The sequence below is a fragment of the Neovison vison genome, chromosome 8 (assembly GCF_020171115.1).
Source record: "Neovison vison isolate M4711 chromosome 8, ASM_NN_V1, whole genome shotgun sequence".
In the NCBI taxonomy this organism is placed as follows: domain Eukaryota; kingdom Metazoa; phylum Chordata; class Mammalia; order Carnivora; family Mustelidae; genus Neogale; species Neogale vison.
Genome location: NC_058098.1, coordinates 137,279,413 through 137,302,118, shown reverse-complemented (window position 1 = coordinate 137,302,118; position 22,706 = coordinate 137,279,413). Strand labels below are relative to the sequence as shown.

The 22,706-nt window shown below is 45.4% G+C and overlaps 1 protein-coding gene across 4 annotated transcripts in view; it reads left to right on the top strand.

Moving 5' to 3' along the window:
* Positions 1-393: 393 nt before the first annotated feature.
* GRHL1 (grainyhead like transcription factor 1) overlaps positions 394-22,706 on the top strand; it is a 54,559-nt gene continuing 32,246 nt past the window's right edge. Inside the window, exons 1-8 of one of the 4 annotated variants that reach the window (XM_044262092.1) lie at positions 394-456; positions 4,344-4,530; positions 7,325-7,395; positions 9,713-10,103; positions 11,116-11,192; positions 12,627-12,783; positions 12,962-13,073; positions 14,016-14,110. In XM_044262092.1, coding sequence (XP_044118027.1) covers positions 4,465-4,530; positions 7,325-7,395; positions 9,713-10,103; positions 11,116-11,192; positions 12,627-12,783; positions 12,962-13,073; positions 14,016-14,110 — 969 coding nt within the window. In that variant the 5' untranslated portion in view covers positions 394-456; positions 4,344-4,464. Of the gene's footprint in view, positions 457-1,052; positions 1,174-1,696; positions 1,812-4,343; positions 4,531-7,324; positions 7,396-9,712; positions 10,104-11,115; positions 11,193-12,626; positions 12,784-12,961; positions 13,074-14,015; positions 14,111-22,706 lie in introns of those variants that run through there. The other 3 variants (XM_044262090.1, XM_044262089.1, XM_044262091.1) reach the window with 3 other exon arrangements.

Sequence of the window (22,706 nt, the reverse complement as noted above, 5' to 3'; positions counted from 1 at the left end):
AGCTTCAGCTCAGAAGGACGGGTTGGGCCGGGGTGGGTGGGAATGAATGGCCGCGGCGGGCAGGCACAGGCGCTGCTGGAGTCGGTAGGGCTGCTGGAAGGCTCGGCAGCGGGTCTGAGATGCAGCCCACGGAAGGAGCTCGGGGGTGAGGGGAGTGAAGGGTGAAGGGGCTGAAGCCCCGATGGGGGTCCTGAAAGAAGGGGTGCGCGGGGATTCGGGCTGGGAGACTGGCGGGGGCCAGCGGGGAGGTGGGCGCAGAAGAGGGGGCCGGCCGGGCAGGCAGGTGGGACCGGGCAGCTGGGGCTGGAGGCAGGTCCCCACGCCGGCCGCAGGAGGGGAAGCAGCGGTTGCCCGTGACTGTCACGCAGCGGCCAGCGTGAGACGGACGCGCAGAAGGTTCTAACGCCGGACAGTGCCGTGGGCTCCGCGAGGAAGCAGCCACCCGAGCTTTCTCAGGTAAAAGCCAGAGCCTCGTAAATGCGCGGACGCGGACTGAGAGGCGACACGAGGGCGGGGCGCGTCACGGACCCGGGCAGGGAAGGTGCCCGAGGCGGCCGAGCGGCGCACCGCTGCCCGGGAGGCTCCGTCGCTGAAGCGGGGTGGGCTTTGGTGGGCCAGTGGGGAAGGAAGGACGCGGCCCCGAGGCCCGAGAGGGCGGCGCCGAGACACGCCCGTCCCTCAGGCGAGCGGCCAAGGGCTGCGACGGCGGCCCGGGGCGGTGAGCGCGCGGAGGCCGGCGGAGCGGCGGAGGTGCGCGCCGGCTGCCGCGCGGCCACGCCGGTCCCCGCCGGAGGCAGGCCGACAGCGCGGGGCGCGCGGCACAGACGCGGCCACGCGGAGCCGCGGCCCCCGCCCCGGCGCCCCGCAGGCCGGCCAATCAGGCGGCGCCGTCGGCTGCCCGGCCCCGAAGCCCCGCCTCGGCCCGGCGCGCCGCCAGCCAATGGGCGGTCGAGCCTGGGCGTCCAGAGCGCGCAGCCCGCGCCGAGCCGGCTCAGAGCGAGAAAAGCGAACCCAACCCGTCGGGGCCGCCGCTCCGGACCCGCCGCCGCCGCCGCCGCCGCCGCTGCCGCCGCCTCCTCCTCCCCCCCGGATCGGGTGTACTGTCCCAACCCGAAAGTCCAGTTCTGCGGCCCGGCAGCGGCGAGCAAGCGCGATGACACAGGAGTACGACAAGTGAGTGAGGCGCCGGCGCGCGAGTCCGGCCGTGCGGCTTCAGGCCGCTGCTGCGCGCCGGGCCAGCGGCACCTGCCGCGGGCCCGGGAGAGGGGAGGCCGGACGAGCTGGGGTGCTAGGCCGGGCGCGGGGCGGGGACGGGGACGGGGACGCGAAGCGCGCAGGGAGGGCGGGGGGCGCTCGTCACACCGTCCGCTTTCTACCCCGCCGCGGCCTCTGCCCTCGGCACACCCCCCCCGCCCTTTGTTCCACCGAAGCCCCCGGGGCAGACCCTTGCCTTGGGGACGCAGTTCCGGAGGGGACACCTCCCTCCTCGTCCCCCCTCCGCCTCAGCGGCCTCGTCGGGGGGACACCCCGCGGGCGCCCCCCATCTCGGCTCTGCTGCTGCAGGGGTGCGGGGTAGGAGACTCGGGGCGCCGCGCCGCGCGGGGCCCCTCTCGGGGTCGCTTTTGCTCAGGGGGTCCCGCGGAGCTCTTGGGGACCGGCTCCCCCGCTGGGAAGGTAGCCGTCTCGGGTGATCAGCCCGTTGTCGTCCAGCCCTCTCCTCCAGTCCGCCTGCCAGAACTCCAGAAAGGAGAAATTTAGGGAAAAGTTGAAGTGCTCTGCTGTCCTGGCATTTTTCCCCGCTGGCTGGCTGTGTGAGTGAGAAAATTGTTGTAGGAGTTATTTTGCCACTTGCATCATTGATGGTAATTACAGATTACTGTAATTAAAAATCCTCAGAACATATCAAGAGGATGAAATCTTCGAAATCTGGGTGATAAACAGAACGTACCGTACTCCTTTTGGAGTTTGTGATCAAAGAAATATTTCTGACAAATGCAAGGTGGTAACTCAAGATGTTAACTTTGAGGGACACGGGGGCGGGGGGTGGGGGGGGAGGGATACTTCAGTGTTTTCTTTGCACCTTTTCTGTAAGTGTGAAATTGTTGCGAAACAAAATATTTATTAGGAAAAAAGTAAATCGCACCAAACCCAACCATCTAGGGCAGATCAGTAAATCCAGATCAGAGATATTCCATTCCAGTTTTATAATTGTTTGTTAAGGATCATTTTATTTCAGTGTGCTCTTTTTCTGATTTGGGAAGGTTAGATGTTGTGTAGGGGATATCTTAAATGGATTAATCTTGGGTTGTAGAATGTGCAGCTAAATTAATCACTTGAAGTATGTTTCAGAAGTCTTTCGAGAGATCGCTAATGAAGAGTTTAAGACTTAACCAAAGGCAGTGATGGGCCTTTAGGGACGAGCAACTGCCTGACTGTCATATGAGGAAGTAGTCCTAAGTCAGGCAACTGGTGACTGTTTATTTCTTGACTTATGGTTTAGATAAGGCAAATTTCCAAAGCTAAAATTTTGGCCCTAGGCGCACTTTGGAAATGCAAGACACCTCCAGGGTGATCCCAAACAAAACCATTTGCAAAAAATATTTTCTGTTGCCTATACAAATTTGGGATGGGGGTGGGAGAAGGAGGGAAGCTGAAAAACTAGCATTACTGGAATTGAATGAGCCAAGTGCTGTCATAATCTTCTGGAAGTAGCTATTACACTATTAATAATAGCTTAGCAGCACACCAGTAAATCACCCCAAGATACCACTGATTCAGTGGCTGTTTTACTCTGCTCCTAATGGTGTAGGGAATGCCTTTTTGTGCATTTATTTATTTATTGTGAATTTGAGATTTGTACACATAGTCTTAATTTTTAAATAAACGTCATTATGTTTGTTTTGTGTTAGAATAGTATACCCCCCTCAAAACTGCTTTGCCTACTAAATGTAATCAGTATTTGGATTTTATGCGTAGACATGGGTTTAAAACACTGGCTTTGAAATAAGACCGAATTTTGAGGATAAATTCCGTTGTTGGCCCATGTTCTCACACCTTTTCAAACATGTTCTCCTTTTTAAAAATCTGTGTCTGTTTCTAAAGGGCCTGCCTGCCAAAACCCTAACCTTTGTTGATTACTTGAAAAGATAATCAATCTCTCTACATTCACTTTTAGAGTAGGTAGGTCACCTTTAGGCCACTTACATATTTCATTTGTGTGTTGCAATGAGAGCTGATCCTTAAATTTGCTTGTTAGAATACTGATAATTCAGGGTAGTTTTGAACATTAACAATTTTTTTTCCCTTAAAAAAAACCACAACAACTTCATTTTGCTGGAGTTTGTGTTCTGCTTTTTCTCCTTATTGACTTGTTCAATAGTACCAACTGAAAAGTTGTTGAGACTGTTGACATTTCAAGTTTTTGGAATCAGTAATGTTTGTTTTAATCTTTAAAACTGAATCTTCTGTAAGACTTTACTAAGATCTCTGTTGATTTTTCTGGATTTTTCCCACCCAACTACAGTGTTAAAATGAAACCGTTCTTGCCCAGTGTGACAATCTAGTAAAGAGTTTTAAAAACAGATTTCCCACCTATTTTCTTAAAAAGCTCTTTTTGTTCAGTGGCCTTATTTATTGTTGTAGATTCTTAAGTGTTTATCTCTAAGATAAACAGTTAACTCCCCTGCCAGAAAATTATGCCTCCTTATTGATTTACAGTCCCCTTTGGCCACATTCCATGCTCAATCTGGTGGTAATCAGTAGAATATTCTAACTTTCTCATATACCCCCGAGGATTAAACGAAGTGGCTCTTTTCTTTCCGCCCCCTCCTCCTCTCTCCCTGGTTTGTGGGTAGGAAAGTTTCTAAGGCCTGGTATCAACAGGAGAAAGAGGGAAGTAACATGTAGCAGCATGATGCTTGAACCGGGTCTGCTCTCTTGGAGAGGGTACAGTCCTGACTGCAGATGTCTGAGGAGAATGAATGTTCTGTTTTGCCTCACTTTGTCCTTGTGTTTGTTTGCTTAGGTATTTGAATAGCCTGGCATTTTCTTGGAGTGTTTTGTTTTGTTTTGCCAAGTTATATATCCTGGGTCACGTGTGTAGGTTAACTGTACGTTCCCTGGCTCCCCAGTCCCGTCTATCTTACCCGGGGGCCCCGTCGGTGTGCGTTCAGGTGACTTGTCTCCTGGTCTCGCCTCGGTGCCCTTTGCTGGGGTGGGTCATTGGGCTCTTTTACTGGAATATCAAGGAATTGATTGTTTGGGTCTTTTAAAAATTAGCTTATGGTGCCTTGCAGTAAAAAGTGTGAGATCTAGCCGTATGTGTGTTTTTAATCTCTCCGAAGCAAACGGCCAGTCTTAGTTCTTCAGAATGAAGCCCTTTATCCACAGCGGCGCCCCTACACTAGTGAGGACGAAGCCTGGAAGTCTTTCCTGGAGAACCCTCTTACCGCGGCAACCAAGGCGATGATGAGCATCAATGGAGACGAAGACAGTGCGGCCGCCCTGGGCTTGCTCTATGACTATTACAAGGTAGATGTGCCTCCTCTTTCAAAAACCTAACAACTGTCCGAGATGCACTTGATTCAACAGCATATAAAACAGTAATTTGCTGGTAGAATGTAAAGCAAGTTGCTTCTCTAGTGACTATAAATAGTTTAATGAGTGCTTTGACTTACTGTGGTTCAAAGCCGAAAACCTACGATCATAGAATCAAAGGGTTGTTTTTAAAATGGGTGAAGTAGCCAGCTGCTCTAGCTCGATCTGGAGGGTGAAGCTACTATAAAAGAAGACGGGAGATGTGTCTTACTGAGACTGAACGTTTTACCAAAGGGACTTCGTAGTGCCCCGAAGAGTAGACAGTGGTTCATTTCCCTGCGCTCTAACCTTTATTCTGATGTGGTCAGAATGATTTCCTCACCTTACGTGATCTCACAGAGCCTTTGATTTGACTGAAGGATTCATGAAGGAAAGCTGTTCTTCTAGTCTTGGACTTTCTACTGCTAAGATCAGAATATGTTCTGTTTCTATTTCAATAGATTAGTCTTAAATATAACCTCTTCTGTGCTTGGAGTTTTGTGTGATGTTCCTATCTCAAGATCTGTGTCCTCGTCACTGGTCACCACTTACTGGTTTCCTCTGTCACGCTAAGCATGTTACTGCCATGTGTGTTATTTCTGATCTCTCCAGAAAGCCTGCAAAATATGCAGTATGACCGCTGTTCTGCAAATAGGAAAAAATTAAGTTCTCAGGTCACACAACTAGCATGTGTTGCAGGATTTGAGGCCTGGTCTGGATTACGCTAAAGTCATCCTCTTTGGCATGCCGTGCTGTCTCCCATGGAATGTCCTTTGCTTGCTAGACTCTTTGGCGTTTTTTCTGCTCGATAGTAGTCTGTGGTGATGGCTCTATGTCACAGTTGATTTTTGTCATGTTTTTGTTTTTAAAACTTCCAGACATAGAAAACTTCAATTTAATCAGATGATTAACTCTCAGATAATTTCACCTGGATTCACTAGTTGCTTATGGTTTCTTACATTCTGGCATCGTATTCTTTCCTGAGTATAAGAAATGCAGAGGGCGGGGGTGCCTGGGTCGCTCAGTCGGTTAAGCAGCTGCCTTCAGCTCAAGTCATGATCCCAGGGTTCTGGGATCCAACTTCCTGTGGGGCCCCCTGCTTGGCAGGAACTCTGTTTCTCCCTCTCCCTCTACCTGCAACTCCCCGTGCTTGTGTTCTCTCTCTCTTTCCTTGTGTGTCTATGTGTGTGTGTGTGTTAAATAAATAAATAAACTCTTTAAAAAAATGCAGAGGGAAAAAAAACAAAGAAGATGGTTTGATTATGATTACCAAATGAGGGTGGGACGTAAACAAAAGATTTCATTATTTTCTGGTCTGAGGCCATGTATCCAGCTTGTTGTGATTGAGAGACTGGGGTAAGTTTTGTATTTTTTCCTTTAAATATGAAGGGAAACTTGTGTAGTAACTAATGAGGCTAGGAGATCTCTTTGCCTGGGAAGGAGAGCCGAAGAATTCCTTCGAAGTGGAACTTACGATAAATCTCGTCTTCTCAAGTCCTGTTTTCTTGACTCAGTGTAAAAATCATAAGTTCCTAAGTTTGAAGTACATCTTTTTAACTGAAACTTTTTGAAAATGGGAGAAAACAAACAAGTTCAGTGCCAGAAAGACTGATGTAATGATACTGATTGCAGGGGTTGTATGTGTATGTATTTTAAGTAAAGGGTCCTAAAAGTATTTTACATCTTAGGAGGAGATCAGTCATTATGTCTGTCCATTAGGGGTGACAGTCTTAGTACTAATATTTCAGGTTTCTTATGACAGGTGTAGCGTTCTTTTCTTTTTTAAATGAACTGATTTGATTCAGTTCTTTGGATATAAGCATCTGTCTTTTTTACACAATAACTATTTGAGTAGACTCCACTCCCAGTGTGGAGCCTGACCTGGGGCTTGAACTCAAAATGCTGAGATCAAGACATGAGCTGAGATCAAGAGTCAGATGCTTAACGGACTCAGCCACCCAGGCGCCCTCTTCGATGAAGATTTAAATAACTTCAGTGAAGATTTAAAAACGCATTTGTTAACACATGAAATAATTTGTTTTGTGTTTAAAGGTAAATATATCCATAGGTTCACATTGGAAACAGTTTCAAACATTTAGCAATTTTGGAGCACATGTTTGGAATTACTCTCCAGCGGGTTGATGTCTAGGGTACACATGTATAATGTTAGCCTGTTTTCATCTTCTGCATAAAGAAGAACAGAATGAAGAAAAGCATAGAACAAACTGAGTTCAATTTGTCCTCTGGGTACCAGATAATGTGAATCCCAGCGTATTTGAAGAAATTTATCATTTGAGGCCAGCACTTGGATCTTGGAAATGAACTGTTAGCATGGCTGAGCCTTTCGATTGTGCATTTGATCTGAAAGGAAGGGTAACGGAAAGGTGAGAACACTGGGAATCCAGTTGTGTTTTCAGTAGCTTCTTTATTCCGTAGCGTAGATAAATGGTAAAGCCAAGCCAGAGGTATTTTTTTTAAGAGATAAAACCCAAACTCAATGACAGAGTGAATTCGTGATGCCCTGGGTTAATTTGGCAATGAAAGAATCGTCAGTTTTTACATGTTAACCTCATGACAAGATTTGTAAGCTCTTGAGGGCAGACACGGCTCACTCATCGCGGATCCCCACAGCCGGGCATCTGGCAGGCGATCAAGTAGACTTATCAGTGGTTGAACTCCACTGAAAAGAGGCTGCATCTGTATTTCACTAAGTGAGAACTCAATTGTGTCTTGTTTGTTAATATCTAAGGTTCCAAGAGAGAGGAGGTCATCGACAGCAAAGCCAGACGTCGAGGCCCCCGAACCAGATCACAGCAAAAGGTAGTGTCTCATAGAAAGCGTGAAATGGTGCTGGATTGTAATTTCACGGGTTTCTGCCAAAAATAAAGTGGGGGTTCAAATGGAAAAGATTTAGTGGAAGAGATGGGTGGTAATTAGGATTCTGTTCTGAGAAGTTGCCAGTTTCTTTACACAATACTTGCCTTTTCTGCATGCTTGCTTTGCCTGTGGAGGGATGTTTTTAGTGATGATGTAAGTGAACTGTTCCCTTATTTGTCTGAGTTTCTCTTAAGAAGGGTGTGGCATTTAATGCAAAGGTGGGGGTCCTTTAAAAAAGATTATGTACCAATGATCTTGAATAGTGGCCTGAGTAAAACTTAATGAAGCAGCTATATTCCAAACTTTGTTGAAGTTATTTTAGGTTATTTAGGTTAAAACTTTCAGAGCATTAAGGCTTGACTTTATAGCCGTGAAAACTAATTTACACACAACTTGTAAATTTCCCTGTGCTCTATTAGTAGAAGAAATAAATAGATATATATTTATTTATTTGTATTATTTATTTATTTATCTATTTATTTATTTATTTAGAAAGCGCGAGAAGGGTGGGGCAGAGGGAGAGAGAATCATAAGCAGACTCCACACCTAGCTTGGAGCCCGACAAGGGCTCAATCTCATAATCCTGAGATCATAACCTGAATCGAAATCAAGAGTCAGACGCGTCACTGACTAAGCCTCGTAAGGCTCCCCGGGAGTAAAATATCTTTAAAGAAAGTATGATCACTCAGAATCCCGCTGTCTCTGTGATTTCTTTATTTACTGTTTGGGTATGCGCGCACATTCTATGTGGTTGTGGTTTAGTAGGTTGTGTTCTACTTTCCATAAGTATTTTCCATGTTGCTAATTTAATCTTGAGAATTACCCTTTGGAGAAGATCTTAAGGTTTTTTGTTTGTTTGTTTGTTTTTACTGTTAATTTTTATTATGGCTCTTTTCAAATAACAAAAGTAGAGAAATAATATAAGCCTATATATGTATGATTACTAGCTTCAGGAGTTACTAACATAATGCTTCCTGTTTGATCGCTCTTCCCTTTTCTCCAACTTTTAAATTCATTGTTTATTTAATTTTGGTATAGTTTTTAAGCAAAACTCAGTTATCCTGACATTAAGGCTCTATAATTTTTTTTTTTTAAAGATTTTATTTATTTATTTGACAGACAGAGATCACAAGTAGGCAGAGAGGCAGGCAGAGAGAGAGGAAGGGAAGCAGGCTCCCTGCTGAGCAGAGAGCCCGATGCGGGGCTCCATCCCAGGATCCTGAGATCATGACCTGAGCTGAAGGCAGCGGCTTAACCCACTGAGCCACCCAGGCGCCCCTATAATTTTTTTTTTTTTAAACTGCTACAAAGCCTTGACAAACCACTTTCTAGATAGCTTTTTCCTTTTTTTTTTTTTTCATTAGGAAATTCTTGGGAGTGAATTTACAGTTCAAGTTTTGAACATTTTATTGATCTGAAATGTCCAGAACTGCCAAGTTGCTTTTTTTCTTAGACATGTCAGCATATATTGTTTGAGGGGGCATTGGAAAATTCACTAACTTCACCCTGGACTAAAAGTCATCTTCTGTTGCCCAGGATATTTATTAAACCAGAAGTAATTTTATGCAAGTATAGCAACCTGTACAATGTAACCATTGGTTTTCTTTTGGTGTAGAGAAAGCCAGGTAAGTGTGGGTCCTAGGAAACGCGGCCAAGTGAGATAACTGTTCATACTTCTCAAGCCTGTGTGCGCCAGGCATCATCATACACATTTCAGTGCCTGGTCTCATTTTAGCCTTGTCACAACCTTGTGAGAACAGAAAGATTGATAGCATTACTACCCTCACCTTATAGACAAGCTCGTACTTACTAAGAGATGAGATAGCGTCCCACTGGTCACAGAATTTGAACCAGGGAGGAATGACTGTAGAGTCTGTGCTTGAAGCACCGTACTGCTCTAGCCGGTTACGTTTGTTGCTTCGGGCTTCTAGTGAAACATGACCACTGTGTTAGGATTCTTGCAAATAAAGTGTAGTAGAGGAGAGCTCTGAGTTCTCTAGATTTCAAGTGAAATTTTACTTGATGCTTTTGGATTTTATGACTGATTAACCATGAAATCTTTTTTTCTTGCTCTAGTAATGGGTTTTCATTGCCATTTTCTATTTATTTCGTTTCTCCCAAACGTATTATTATTATTATTATTACTATTACTATTATTACTATTGCAAAGACCCAATGGCCCATTCCCATTAGGAAAATAAAAATTGTCAAAGAACTATATTAGCAAAAGAAAACAGAGTTTTCTTTTCTTTTCTTAAAGAAACAGCATACCAAATGTGACTGAGCAGTCCCTCATTTCTGCTGGAGAAAACAGAGTGCAAGTACTGAAAAATGTGCCATTTAACATTGTCCTTCCCCATGGCAACCAACTGGGCATTGATAAGAGAGGCCATCTAACAGCTCCTGATACAACAGTCACCGTCTCCATAGCAACAATGCCTACCCACTCCATCAAGACAGAAACCCAGCCCCATGGCTTTGCTGTGGGAATCTCTCCGGCAGTATATCATCCTGAGCCCGCTGAGCGGGTGGTGGTTTTCGACCGGAACCTCAATGCTGACCAGTTCAGCTCTGGTGCTCAACCTCCAAATGCTCAAAGGAGAACTCCAGACTCTACCTTCTCAGAGACCTTCAAGGAAGGCGTTCAGGAGGTACAGGAAATGCAAGCATCTTCCTAAGACGTTTGTGTGTTTGTCTAAGTATTGGGTTCCACCTCTTCCTTGTTATGTAAGCTTGAAACTCAGCCTGAAATGAATGGATTAGGAACAAAAGACTTTCTTTTTTACGAGAAAAGGCCAATGGGTATAATTTGTAAACTAAACCTACAAAACCAGAAATCATTATCAAGGGCACATGGCTAATCTTACCAGCATTTGAGTTAACAATTATGATTTCAGCTAAGTGATTTTGTCGGAGAAAGAAAACCCCATATGTAATCTTCCATCAACAACAGATCTCTCCACAGAAGTCTGTTTTCAGCTTTTGCCCTAGACCAGAACAAGATTCTTGTAATTGGTCTCAATATAAAATGGTTTCTCATGGATTTTCTGGGTCTCTCGTGGTTGGTAGTAGAGTCAGGGAGGCAGTAGATGTTGGTGAGGCATGCGTTGTGTGAAGTTTACAGATTAACTCCAAACACTTTCAGGGTTTTGTGGTGATGAACCCCTCTCAGGTAAAAGTTGGGGAGTAAGGATGTGTAAAGCCATATTTAATGTCTCATGGGGAAAAGGAATATCCCTTTGCTTAGGGCTCTAGGAGTAGAATTGTAGCCTTATCTGAGAACAATGCATCCGTCCGTCCCTTGGTGGTACAGACCTGACATGGTAGCTTCACTTGCTGTGATGAGCCCTGAAAGTCACGAGATCTTGGTTGCAGATTCTAGAGTTTGAACAGAATTGAGATGTGTGGGGAAGTTGGGAACAGGGGATAAGGCAGCACTCTGGGGGAGTACCTGCGTGGATTGTCTCCATGTAATTGAGTGCATATGAAATGGCTGTTTTTCCTTCAGAATTTCTTGTAGAGTTAAAGTTTTTATTTTCAAATGAATGTCGAATGAGTAGTGTGTAGCCGTGAGCCACATACTTGTGTGCTGTAGCACGTGTCGGTCTTCAGTGAGCCTGATAACCAGTTAAATAGTCGTGGCTTATCACATTCGTATTTCAGGTTTTCTTCCCCTCGGATCTCAGCCTGCGGATGCCTGGCATGAATTCAGAGGACTATGTTTTTGACAGTGTTTCTGGGTAATAGTTGTCTTTTAATTTGATTTTTAACTTTCAGCTCTTATGACTTTTTGTGTTAATCTGATGTTGGAAAATCAGAGGTGGCTTTGGTGGTTTATCTTTGCTAGAGGGACATTCGCTTTAGTGCACTTAATTTTGAACTCTGTACTGTGTTTCATGTTTCCTTAATTCTTGGTGTTGGTGCTTTTTCTTTCCTTCAGTTTCTTTATGTGATGGTGGTAGAATGGAATCTAAAAGAAGAGATGAGGGGATTAAATTAGATCTCTGAGCTCCCTTCCGTTTCCAAGAACATATAATTCTGTGAGAATTCAGAAATAACATCAAGTGGATAAAGGCTCTTATTTTGTATTAGCCTCACTTGTGGTAAAATAAATGAAGTCAGCCTTTTTCTGACCTGACAACCTCTTCTTTTAAAACCTCAAAATTGTACTTCATGCCAGCAATATGAGTATCTTCCAAGTTAATTATGAAAATGTACGAACACCTTCGGATGTTTTTTAAGGCATTTAGGATTTCATTTCAATTTAGTCTTATGCATTTTTTGTATGTTGTGCTTTGAAGTAAAACCAGGTTTTTTTGTTTTTGTTTTTTTTAAGTCTAGGATTTGATGGGAATTGAGACTTCCCTTAAAGACCTGCCTTAAGGTACAGGAGTCACAAACTCAAGATACCTGTAGGATCTAAGATAGGGGTCAGCAAACCTTTTCTGTAAAGGATCAGATAGTACATATTGAAGCTTTGTGAGCCTTACAGGCTCTGTTGCAACTGCCCAGCTCGCTACTGCAGCACAGAAGCAGCTGTAGACTACACGTGAAGAAGGGTGTGGTTGTGTTCCAGTAAAACTTTATTTACAAAAATAGGTGTAATTCTCGAGCTCTGGTCTAGGAAGGTTATTAACTCAAGGGAGATAGATACATGTTACTTTAAGGTGATAGTGAATGTAGAGAATTGTGCAGTGCCCATCACAAAACATTGAAATTCCAAGCAAAAACCTCAAAAAGAATGCTGTGCAGACCAAATCGAATTTAATCAGAGACCTACCGGGCCACCTGTTTGCAGCCCTTGCTGGGTAAATACCAAATTGGAAGCATGTCTTGTGAGATTTCCTTCCAAAGTCCTTTTCAGCTGCTAGTATCTTTAATACCCTTAGCTTCTAAACTTCTAATTTTTAACCTTTTCACTTCATAGAATTTCTAGTAGGCATTTTGTAGCCCTGCATATGAGATATTTGAGAATATCTGTGTTGCTTTAGCTTATATTTATTGTGCCAGAAGTAGCACATGCTGTTTATAATATGACACAGTCAGTTGGATGTTTCCTGGTAGTTGGCTATTTGCATACATCCACACCGAAGCATTTCAGAGATCGCGCTGACCTATAAAGAGAGCTTCTGAAAGAGTGGATTAGAGAGCTGTGGCTTTTTTTTGTTCTTTAGGAACAACTTTGAATATACCCTAGAAGCCTCAAAATCACTTCGACAGAAGCCAGGAGATAGCACCATGACCTACCTGAACAAAGGACAGTTCTACCCCGTCACCTTGAAGGAGGTGAGCGGCAGCGAGGGGATCCACCGGCCCATCAGCAAAGTCCGGGTACGTTCTGCTCTTGGCTCTGTTCTCCAGGAAAGCTCGTGAGAGCTTTCATTTAAATCTAAATGAAGATCTAAAATGGCAGTTTACAGCCTTAACTGTAAATTAGAACACTAAGTAAGATTTCCAGAAGATACTCACCCTTTAGCGTCTTTATATCATATTCCATTCTCTTTCATAGAGTGTGATCATGGTGGTTTTTGCAGAAGACAAAAGCAGAGAAGATCAGTTAAGGCACTGGAAATACTGGCACTCACGGCAGCACACGGCCAAACAAAGGTGCATTGACATAGGTGAGGAGCTCTGGAGTGTGCTTTTATTCCCAGAGGTGTAAGCATCCAGTTTTCTAATTCCAGTTATTTTTGGCAGCGATCGGCTTCCTGCCGAAAGCATTTGAATTTTTATGCCAGCTACTGATCTGTTCCAAGCCCTGTTCTCGGCCTCCTGGAATCAGTGTTCTTCACTTTACTTCCTTCATAAGGACGTGTGGCCTGTGCAGTGCTGGCTCTCCAGATGACTCTGGACCAGAAGCTCTAGAGCTGGCTCATGTAAGAGGGCCCTGCTCTTTGGTCTGCAGAGTTTTTGAGGTAGAAGGTCTTCTTTAAGAGATACTGATTATTTGTAGATGATGGTGAAGTAGAGAAAAAACCCTAAATAAACAGGCAGAAGCAAATACTGCTGGCGGGCACTTACCTAAGGTATCTCCCCTGGCTACCTGATGAGCTGTACTGCTAGGCTCTTCTGTCTTCCAAGAGACCCAGGGATGTAGCCGCTGGGCTGTGGCGGCAGAGCTGGGCAGAACCGCGTTTAATGCAGGGGCTTCATGAGAAGGGCTCTTCTTGCCATGTGGAGAATTTTGGTACAGAACCGTCATCTGTATCACAAGATGGCCCTTAATCTCAGTGCTACTTCTTTTGTCTTTTGTAAAGTTCATGTTCTCTTTTCAAAAAAATTTAAAAGAGCCGAGTTCTCATCTTGGTTCTCCGAGCTAGTTTTGTGACCTTGGGACAATTATGTAAACTTTAAGTCCTAAATATCTTAATTTTGACATAATGGGGAAAAATTAAATAGGTCTAAGCTTACCTGTATTTTAAAAATCTTGTGATGCTTATTTTCATCTTTTTGAACCTTTTTCAATCCAATGATATGTTAATACAAGTTTTTCAGAGGCAATAATATGGAAAACGTTGGAACCAGAAATCACGATTTCCCTTTCTTTTTCATCACTCATGTAGCTGACTATAAAGAAAGCTTCAACACCATCAGCAACATTGAGGAGATTGCATATAATGCCATTTCCTTCACTTGGGACATTAACGATGAAGCAAAGGTAGGTAACCGAGTCCCGGGGCTCCTCCACTTCCAGCTTTGGGAGGGAAAGTGGGAGGAGCTTAATGATTTGGCAACCGATTTTTTTTTTTTTTAAAGATTTTATTTATTTATTTGACAGAGAGAGATCACAAGTAGGCAGAGAGGCAGGCAGAGAGAGGAGGAAGCAGGCTCCCCGCCGAGCAGAGAGCCCGATGTGAGGCTCGATCCCAGGACCCTGGGATCATGACCTGAGCCGAAAGCAGAGGCTTTAACCCACTGAGCCACCCAGGCGCCCCCGACTTTTTTTTTTTTAATGGTTTTGCATGTTTTATTCTTTCGCTAAGGAATAGCGAGAATGAACTCGGTAAGAGGATAGGTGAGAGGCATTGAGTCCTGAAGTGTGTGAAAATGAGACGAGACTTTGGGAGAAGAAACAGCTGTTGTCTCATCAGCTCTGCCCTTTCTTCTAACCTCGCAAAGTCAGCTGGATTCTTGACTTTCTCTCTTAAGTGCAGCTTCTTCCAGAGGTTACAAAACTGTCCTTGTGCCTCTCTTTCCTCCAAAAAGGACAGTCTTTGTGGACCTCTTTCTGCACGTGTGGTGCAGTGCGTGAGCCTGCGGAGTGGCGGGGGGCGGGGGAGTCAGGGCACCTGACGCCCCATTCCCTGTGCTCCTTTTCCTTATTTGCAGAGAGGCATTAATACCTCCCTCCTCCCTCCTGCCGGCGTGGATTATTGAAACAATTGCCCAGGAAGCTGTTGGAATTTCTTCAGAAAGTCTCTTAAATACAAGTTCTTGTTAGCAGTACTTTCCTGCCGTTACTTTCACATTCAGCTAGAGTAAGGGTCTTCTCTCTGCACTTTTCCTCATGAAGAGTTGCCTCCAATTCACGTGATCATTTGGATCATTCTAGTTGGAGTGTTTGGTCCTTGCCAGAAAAATTCAGCATGTCCTTGAGTCATTTCTGCCCTTCCCACAGCATTCCTTTAGTATAATCCCTCTTTCGTGGAATTACAGGGGTTTCGTAGGTAATTTTTCCTTTGGGTTACTTAAAAACTCGGGAGCTCAGGCCTCACAGGGGAGACGCATCCTCACTCGTGGGCGGTTGGCACGGAGCCGACGCTGGGTACTGTCGCACACTTGCCGTGTGTGTTGCACTGCCCTTCGTCAGGGGCCAGGTGCAAAGCCATGACCACCTACCTGTCCTCTACCTTGAGAATTTCTTCTTTTATTTATTCAATAGGAAGCTTAGCAATGACAGATAAGACAGCATTAGGTATTAATTATTGCATAACTTCATTTTTTACTGCCTATGGTTGCTTTAAAAAAAATCCTATGATTGGATTCTTGTGAACCGTGTGAACTTTGTGGCATCGTGCTTTCTTCCTGGGGGTGTCCTGTCTAAGGCAAAAGTGTGTCTTCAGTGGAGGGCGTGGTGGGTTGGGTCTGCCAGTGTGAGGAAGTGGGGGTTACTATGGTCGCATGAGGGGCTTCTTGGCAACCCGCTTGGTCCTACACAGGTGTCCTCAGGGTGTGTCGTCCACAGCCTGGCGCTCGAGTAACCCGGGAATTCACTATAGAAGAGTTGTTAGGAAGAAAAGGAAACTTCATTTTATGTAATTGTTGCTACAGTTACTTTGAAATTAAATCCCAAGGTAGGACTCAGCAGCCTATAAGAACAGTTGGCCCCGTGCCCTCTGAGAGCTTCTGTTCTTAAAGCAAAATAGAGATAGACTTCCTGTTTGCCATTAGGGACTAGTTGAGAAAGTGTGGAGGTGGTGATCAGGGACGCTTAAGTCCTGAATCCACTTTTCTGATTTACCCATAACCTTGGGTTTAGTCCCTTAGTTCACTAGCTTGGCTTTCTCCCCTTTCTTCCCCTAGGAAAATAAAAAGGCTGTGGTGGCCAACTCTCTTTCTCATTGGCACGTCATCAAGGTTAATAAGCACTTGTCAGAGTGCCTGGGGATCTGGGTGGAAAGGCCCAGCATGTGGGCGGGGTGCTCCGGTTGTCTGACGTGTCCCTCTTCGGGGGGTAACGAAAGCCCAGGTGACGGGTCAGGATAATGGCTGCTTTCATTCTGACGACCTTCAGCATGTTTGAGGTAAAGAGAAGTGTTGTTGGGGTGTCTTAAGCAGCCTTAGTAGCTGCTTATTCATGGATGGAGGTAAATTCAGTTTTCATTACCTCTTCCAGACCCCCAACACCGACTTGGTTTTTAAGCCTTTGCCTGCCACCGGAAAGAGTTTGTGCCATTTCTTAATGAGGCTGATGCCTTTTGATGCTGGTATCAGGCATCAGCTTCAAGCATGTGTTGGAATTCAGGGTCCAGATTCTTGGCTTTCCCTGGCCAAGTGGATGTTTTCTGTTTTTACACTTAAAGTAATTGATGCCCCGGGGCAGCTAGAGTGAACGTGCAGAATCTTGTATAGAATTTTTTTGATTTTTGATTCTTTTTCAAAAGTATCCACTTTTGTTGCCCACTTTTCTTGTTCTCATTTAGAATACGTTTGTTGTTCATTCTCTCCCATAAACGTAAGAGTTGATGTGTGCCATTCCCCTGCTCCCCAGCACACTTTAGAAACAAATCTAATATCCCCTTCTGGCCATGCCAGGATGAGTAAAACCCGAATTCTGGCCCTGTGCTGACATCTGAGTTTTCCCTTAGCTTCTGCAGCTCGCTCTGGGGGTGACTGTATTTTGAGGACATAGGAATCCCGAACATAACCATGGCTTATGTTCCAGGTTGGAAAGAACGCTGCCCAAGCTGGACTCATCGTACCCACTCCCGTCATGTTGTCATATACTTGTGTTATCATGCACCTGCTATTCTTGTAGGAACTCGAAGACATTATGGAGGCTGTAAAAAAAAAATGATGTTTTCAAAATGGCAAGGAGGAGGAAGCGGGTCTGAAAAGCTGAGGTAGCTTAGGAACAGCCCCCCAGGTGGCCCTCACCTCTCCGCCGCCGCCGTGCAGACCTGTTTCAGCTCGTTTTCCTGTCTTCCACACAAAGTTAGATTTGTCTGGGTAGCCAGGCTTCTTTTAAAGAGGCAGAAATCTCTGGACAAGTACAGGTTCATCAGACACTGGTCTTCCCCCGTGGAATACCTTTACGATCAGATTTCTTCCCTTCAGATGCACAGCTGATCACAGGTAGTTTTGGCAGGAAGAAGCCTCCGCCTTTGAAACCTTAAAAGTGGGGCTCTGGTGAGGGGCTGCAGTTGAGAATCCGGGAGTTCTGAGGACATCAGTCACGTGGGAGAGGGCGGGGAAGCGAGAAGGGCGCATGAGGAAGGTCGGGGAAGGTGTGCGCCTTCTTGGGCTGGATAGAGATCTTGTCCAGAGCCTGCTGTGCACATCCCCCACCCCGGGGATTTGAGACGCAGCGAACAGCTACCGTCCGCCAGGACCAAGGCGCTGTGCTCAGTCCAGGCTGTGACCCTGGTATCGTCATTCAGGTACGTTGGCCGTCCCATGGGCTTTTGTGGGAGAGTTTGAGATCCTAAATATAACATCACAGAAAGGGTGTTTACACCACTTTGCAGATGAACTTTGGAGACACTGCTAATTTATAAATTGGGACTGTCTGTCCTGTTCTAGTGACAGTATTTCCAGAACCCAATGGTTAATTCTGGATAGGCTGCACATCTTGGCCTGGAGTTTTATTTCTTGCTGGAATTATAAATGAAGGGTTTACAACAGTGTTGAGATTTGGTTTGTGATAGGAAGTAAGGACCTCTCAAAGCCTGAAGATCTAGAATAAATAAAGGAAACAGAAGTTAGGGAGAGAGAATTAACTTCCTGGAATGCCTGTTTAATGCTAGGCACTATGCTAAGGGCCCTTTTCCGTGTTCACACGTAACGAGGTAGTGCTACCTGCTCAGTACCCAGAAAAAAGCACTTAGGCCCCTAGATGAGCACGTGTTTGCTACATGGTCATCACGGTGAGGCTGTCCGAGGATGCAAGAATCTAGACCTTGAAATGGACAGAAGGCGTTTTGGACAGGGGGTGTATTTAAAAGTCTAGTGTTTCCCAGCTGGCTCAGTCAGTGGAGCCTATGACTCTTCTACTGGGTGGAGAGTTCAAGCCCCAGTGCTGGGGTGTAGAGATCACATTAAAAAAATAAAATCTTTAAAAAAAATAAAAAATAAAAAAATAAAATCTTTAAAAGTGCGATAATTCTTGTTAATAGAGTAGCTTTATAGCTTCACTGTTATAAGTTCCCTTAGTAGAAGAGCACTTTGCTAACAGGAAATAATTTATGTTGATTGTTAGTAAGTGATGTTTAACTACAGAGAAATATAAATTATAGCTGTGTTGGAATCAGGTGGAAACTGGGCCAGCCAGCTTTGAGGGAGCCCCTGGATTCAGGAGACCGCTAACAGGAAGGGATCTCTGTTGATGGACTGGGAACACACTGAGTTATAATTGCCTAGACAGTTTGGCAACAGGAAAAGCGCTACAGTCCAAAGCCAAGGTCGGGTTTTCTTTGATCACCTATATGTAGCTGTGATGCCCATGAATATTGAGCAAATCTTTCTATTTTTAAAGATTTTCTTTAGAGAGTGCACCTGCACGCCTGTGTGGGTGCGCCTGCGTGTGAGGGGAGGAGAGGGGAGGAGGGGGAGAGAGAATCCAGAACAGGCTCCGTCCTGAGCACAGAGCCAGAGGTAGGCTGGATCTCACGACCTTGAGAGCATGACCTGAGCCAGAATCAAGAGTCAGACTCTTAACTGACTGAGCCACCCAGGTGTCCCAAATTTTAAGCAAGCCCTTTAAAAATGTAGTGGACCCCAGGGATACAAAACATGTAACAGATTTGTTCCAATAGTGACTTGTACATTTATTAAAATTAATTTTTAAAATTTTTAATAAATGTATAATGTATTTTTATCCCAAGGGGTTCAGGTCTGTGAATCACCAGGTTTACACACTTCACAGCACTCACCATAGCACATACCCTCCCCAATGTCCATAACCCCACCCCTCTCTCCCGACCCCCCGACCCCCGTGACTTGTACATTTTTACACCAGAAGCTGCGTTGTGGTGCAGCCACCGTTCCCATGTTTGATTTTTTAAACTATCAGCAACAAAGCACTTACTGCCAGACAGACATGCACAGAGCTCCTGCTAGAGGAAGCAGCATCGAGAAGTTAGATGTGGAGTCTGGCTGTTTCATTGTCTGTGCATTCATGGCTTAAAGCAGCCTGGCCTGCTTCCTGGGGTGCTCCTGTGGGCCCCCCTGGCTTTCTGAGTCTTCAGGTGACCTTCAGAAGCAGCGCTCCATTTCAGGCTGTGACTGAATTTCTCTCACATGGATGGAACGTCTTCTCCTTGGTGGCCTGATCTTATCTGTGGGGGTGACAAAACGTTTTGTCTCTTCATGGTCAGTGAGAAGCGAAGAGCAGGGAGGCAGTCAGAGATGGGCAAAACCAGAGCATTCCATTCTCTAGAGGAAAAAACCCATCAATGAGAGCACTTTGTGCTTTTAATTACGACCTATCCACTCGAAGAACCGAGCCATTCTGAAGGGCTGGGTTGTCACTCCGAGCCAAGCGTTCTATGTATCTTGGAGAGGCTCGTGTTGCAAAAGAAAGAGGATTAAAATAGAATGTGCGGCCTGACTGGGGTGCTGAGCAGGGGCCCGTGTTTGGATGCGGAGCTGGTATCTCGCTTTTGTCTTCTTGTCTCTGCGGAGAGCGCGCAGTTCCTGGTGAGGGATTCTGGAGGCTCGCAGAGTTCATTCTGTCAGAGGGTGTAGCTGATCTGGTAACTTGAACTTAAGACTTTTTGTAGGTTCTTGTGGGATGCGGGTTTATGAGTTTAATAACAGTTTGTTGTTTTGTCTAAGCACAATATTTGGAATTCATTGTGAGAGTAATTTTTAATTTGTTTGGACTGAGCATATCGCACGCATTTATAGGGATTCCATTCCGGTGAAGCATCAATTAAGTGCTCTATTAAAGCGAGGTGTTGCCGTGTTTGGTCGCATTAAGCAGGGACAGGTTCGGTTTGTTTCACAACTTTAAATTCCCAGCGTGAATGGGAGGGAGGAGGGAGAGGAGTGAGTCAAATATTTTACTTGCAATTGCAATTAAACGCAGGCAGGTGATTTCAAACAAAAGTGTATCCTCCCTGGCCTGAATAGAAGTCGGGAAGCATTGCTACTTTTAAAACAAAGGATAAGAGACTTCTAAGGTCTCAGCAAATGCAAGGCTGACGCCATTGAATGGGATTATCCCTGAGTTCTCGCCTGGGTGGGGGGCCAGCACAAGGGGAGCAGGAGACTGCCCTCCGTACAGCCTTCCAGATTGGCACGCACTTGACTCCTGGTGTTTCCTTCCATGCGGTTTGAAAGTACATATTTATCAGAGTAAAAAATAAACTTTTTTCATGGCAGAAACACAGTCCCATTCCTTTACAGGTAATGAACAGTCTGTAGAGTTTGAGTTTGACCAGTTTTGGAAATGCCACAAGTTGTTCTTGATGGGAGGTTGGGGAAAGAATGCCTCCAGTTGACCAACACGGAGTACATTCTTAGCAATTGGAAAGTGGGCTTTGAAGAAATCGATCTGGGGCAGACTGGAGAAAGGTCTGTCTTTGGAATTTCTTACCATTCTTTTCGCTGGACTCTGGCTTGGAAGTGTTTCGTGTAGTATCCTCTGGCGTCTAAGCAAGAGTTTGTCCAGACAGAGGATAACGTGCACTGACTCCTGGTGGACATTCAGAGCGCCGGGGAACAAGAGGGCACACTCACTGCAGCACACGCCTGAGGGCAGGCGCCTGGCGCCTCACGCTCCTCATTGGACAAGGGAGACACTTTGGCAGCTGAAGAAGGCTTTGGTTTGGTAGTGAAACCTGTATCTTGTGAAACAGGTTTGAAGCATCCCGTGTACTTAGCTGCCATTTGTGCCGCCACTTGAATTTGTTTTTCTTTTTGGTCAAATTTTGCCCCTTCCACCACCCTGCCACTGTCAAGAAACACTGAGCTCCTCTCCGGAACTTTCTTCTTTGACAGCTTGTCACCTCAACCCTCCTTCTCCAGGTCCTTCCTGGAAATTCCGTCTAAAGTGGTTTTATAAATCTGTCCTTTCAACGGGTTTTGCTCCGTGCAAGCCGAATCGGAGAGCTGTCTGGCCCGAGTGAGTAGTAGCGGCTGGATTTACCTGAGCAGCAGGGCCTTGGGGCCAGGTTCCTTTCATAGGGCAGATCTTTGTGCAAGACTCCAAATCCTTTAGTAAATATAAGTGAACTCTCTACATTAATTACTCATTTGGGGACTTTTTTCTTTAGTTTTTTTCAAAATGGAAAATATAATTAGGAATTTTGACTGGAAGTCCGCTTGCCTGCCAAGTCTGCCCTCATGACCCATGGGTTTCCCTGTCCCATTCTGAACCTAGAGATGCTGAAATGTGGTCTGTGTTTGCCTTGTGTCACACCTGCATCCAGTTCGCATGTTTCACAACGGACATCCTACTTATTTGGGACAACAGGTGCCAAATCACTGTATCTGCCAACTGTCCTTAAGTTCACCAGGTTCTGCTTAAAGGCGAGGCCACAGGGAAGTCAGTACGTGGGGACCTCCAGCATGTCTCTGTGTGTCTCTCTTCCCAACTCCTTCTCTGTCTCTGTCTCTCTCTTTTTCTCCTCCTTTTCTCTTTCTGTGTCTCTGTGACTTTTGCCCTGGCCTTCTGAAGTCTGTGCAGAAACCGGAACTGCCGTGTGGGCGGCGTGGGAAGGCAGAACTGAGGCCACAGAAGTGGGGAGGACTTAGGAGAGCCTTGTTTTTTCTTCAGGGAGACACCCTGCATAGAGGTGAGAAGATACTAGGTTAGTGCCCTGCTCTTCCCAGATCCTTCTCCTCCGTACTCTCAGCCCTCCAACTCTTGTTCTTAGCTCCTGATGGTCGTTCGATGGCCTGAGAAATAGCACAAACCCCAGTGGTGCATTTGGAAGCTTTCTAGTTCAGGCTGCGATCATTCTGTAGGAGGGTGTTTGGAATTACCTCACACCATCAGAGTAGTGGGGGAAGTATGGCTTTTCTAGGACTGTCCAATGAGTCAGTAGCAGAACTGGATTCTTGTTGTGGGTTTCTGACTCAGTCTTTGATGCCTTCTTGGGCTTGGTTAACGAGGCGGGCACACACGGAGTAAGGAGGAGCTACGGGATGAGACAGAACTAAGATAATCAGGGTTTGTTTGGTTTTGTTTGTTTGGTTTTGGTTGGGGAGGAGGAATGTTGATTAGGATTAGGTGTCTTCTGTGTAATACTCAATAAATGTTTCTGTCAACTTAGACTGCAGCCAAGAACTGGGTCTTGATTTCTTGGTTGGCGCTGGTTCCCACTTGCTCTGGCTCCAGTTGGTGTTTATCACTTCACATCAACGTATTAAAAAAGGGGTGATTTTATTCCCGTTAATTAGTGCTTTGGATTTAGGGTGAGAATAAACTTTGTTTTTGACTTCCTGTTGCAATTTCATATGTCAGGAGGTTTCTAACTAAGAAGAGCTTCTTTTAGATGTTTTCGAGTGCTCTTTCTGACTGATACGGAAGAGAGTTCAATTAGAATTTGTTCCAAAGTGTCTGCTTTCAAAAAAATTTTTTTTGGATA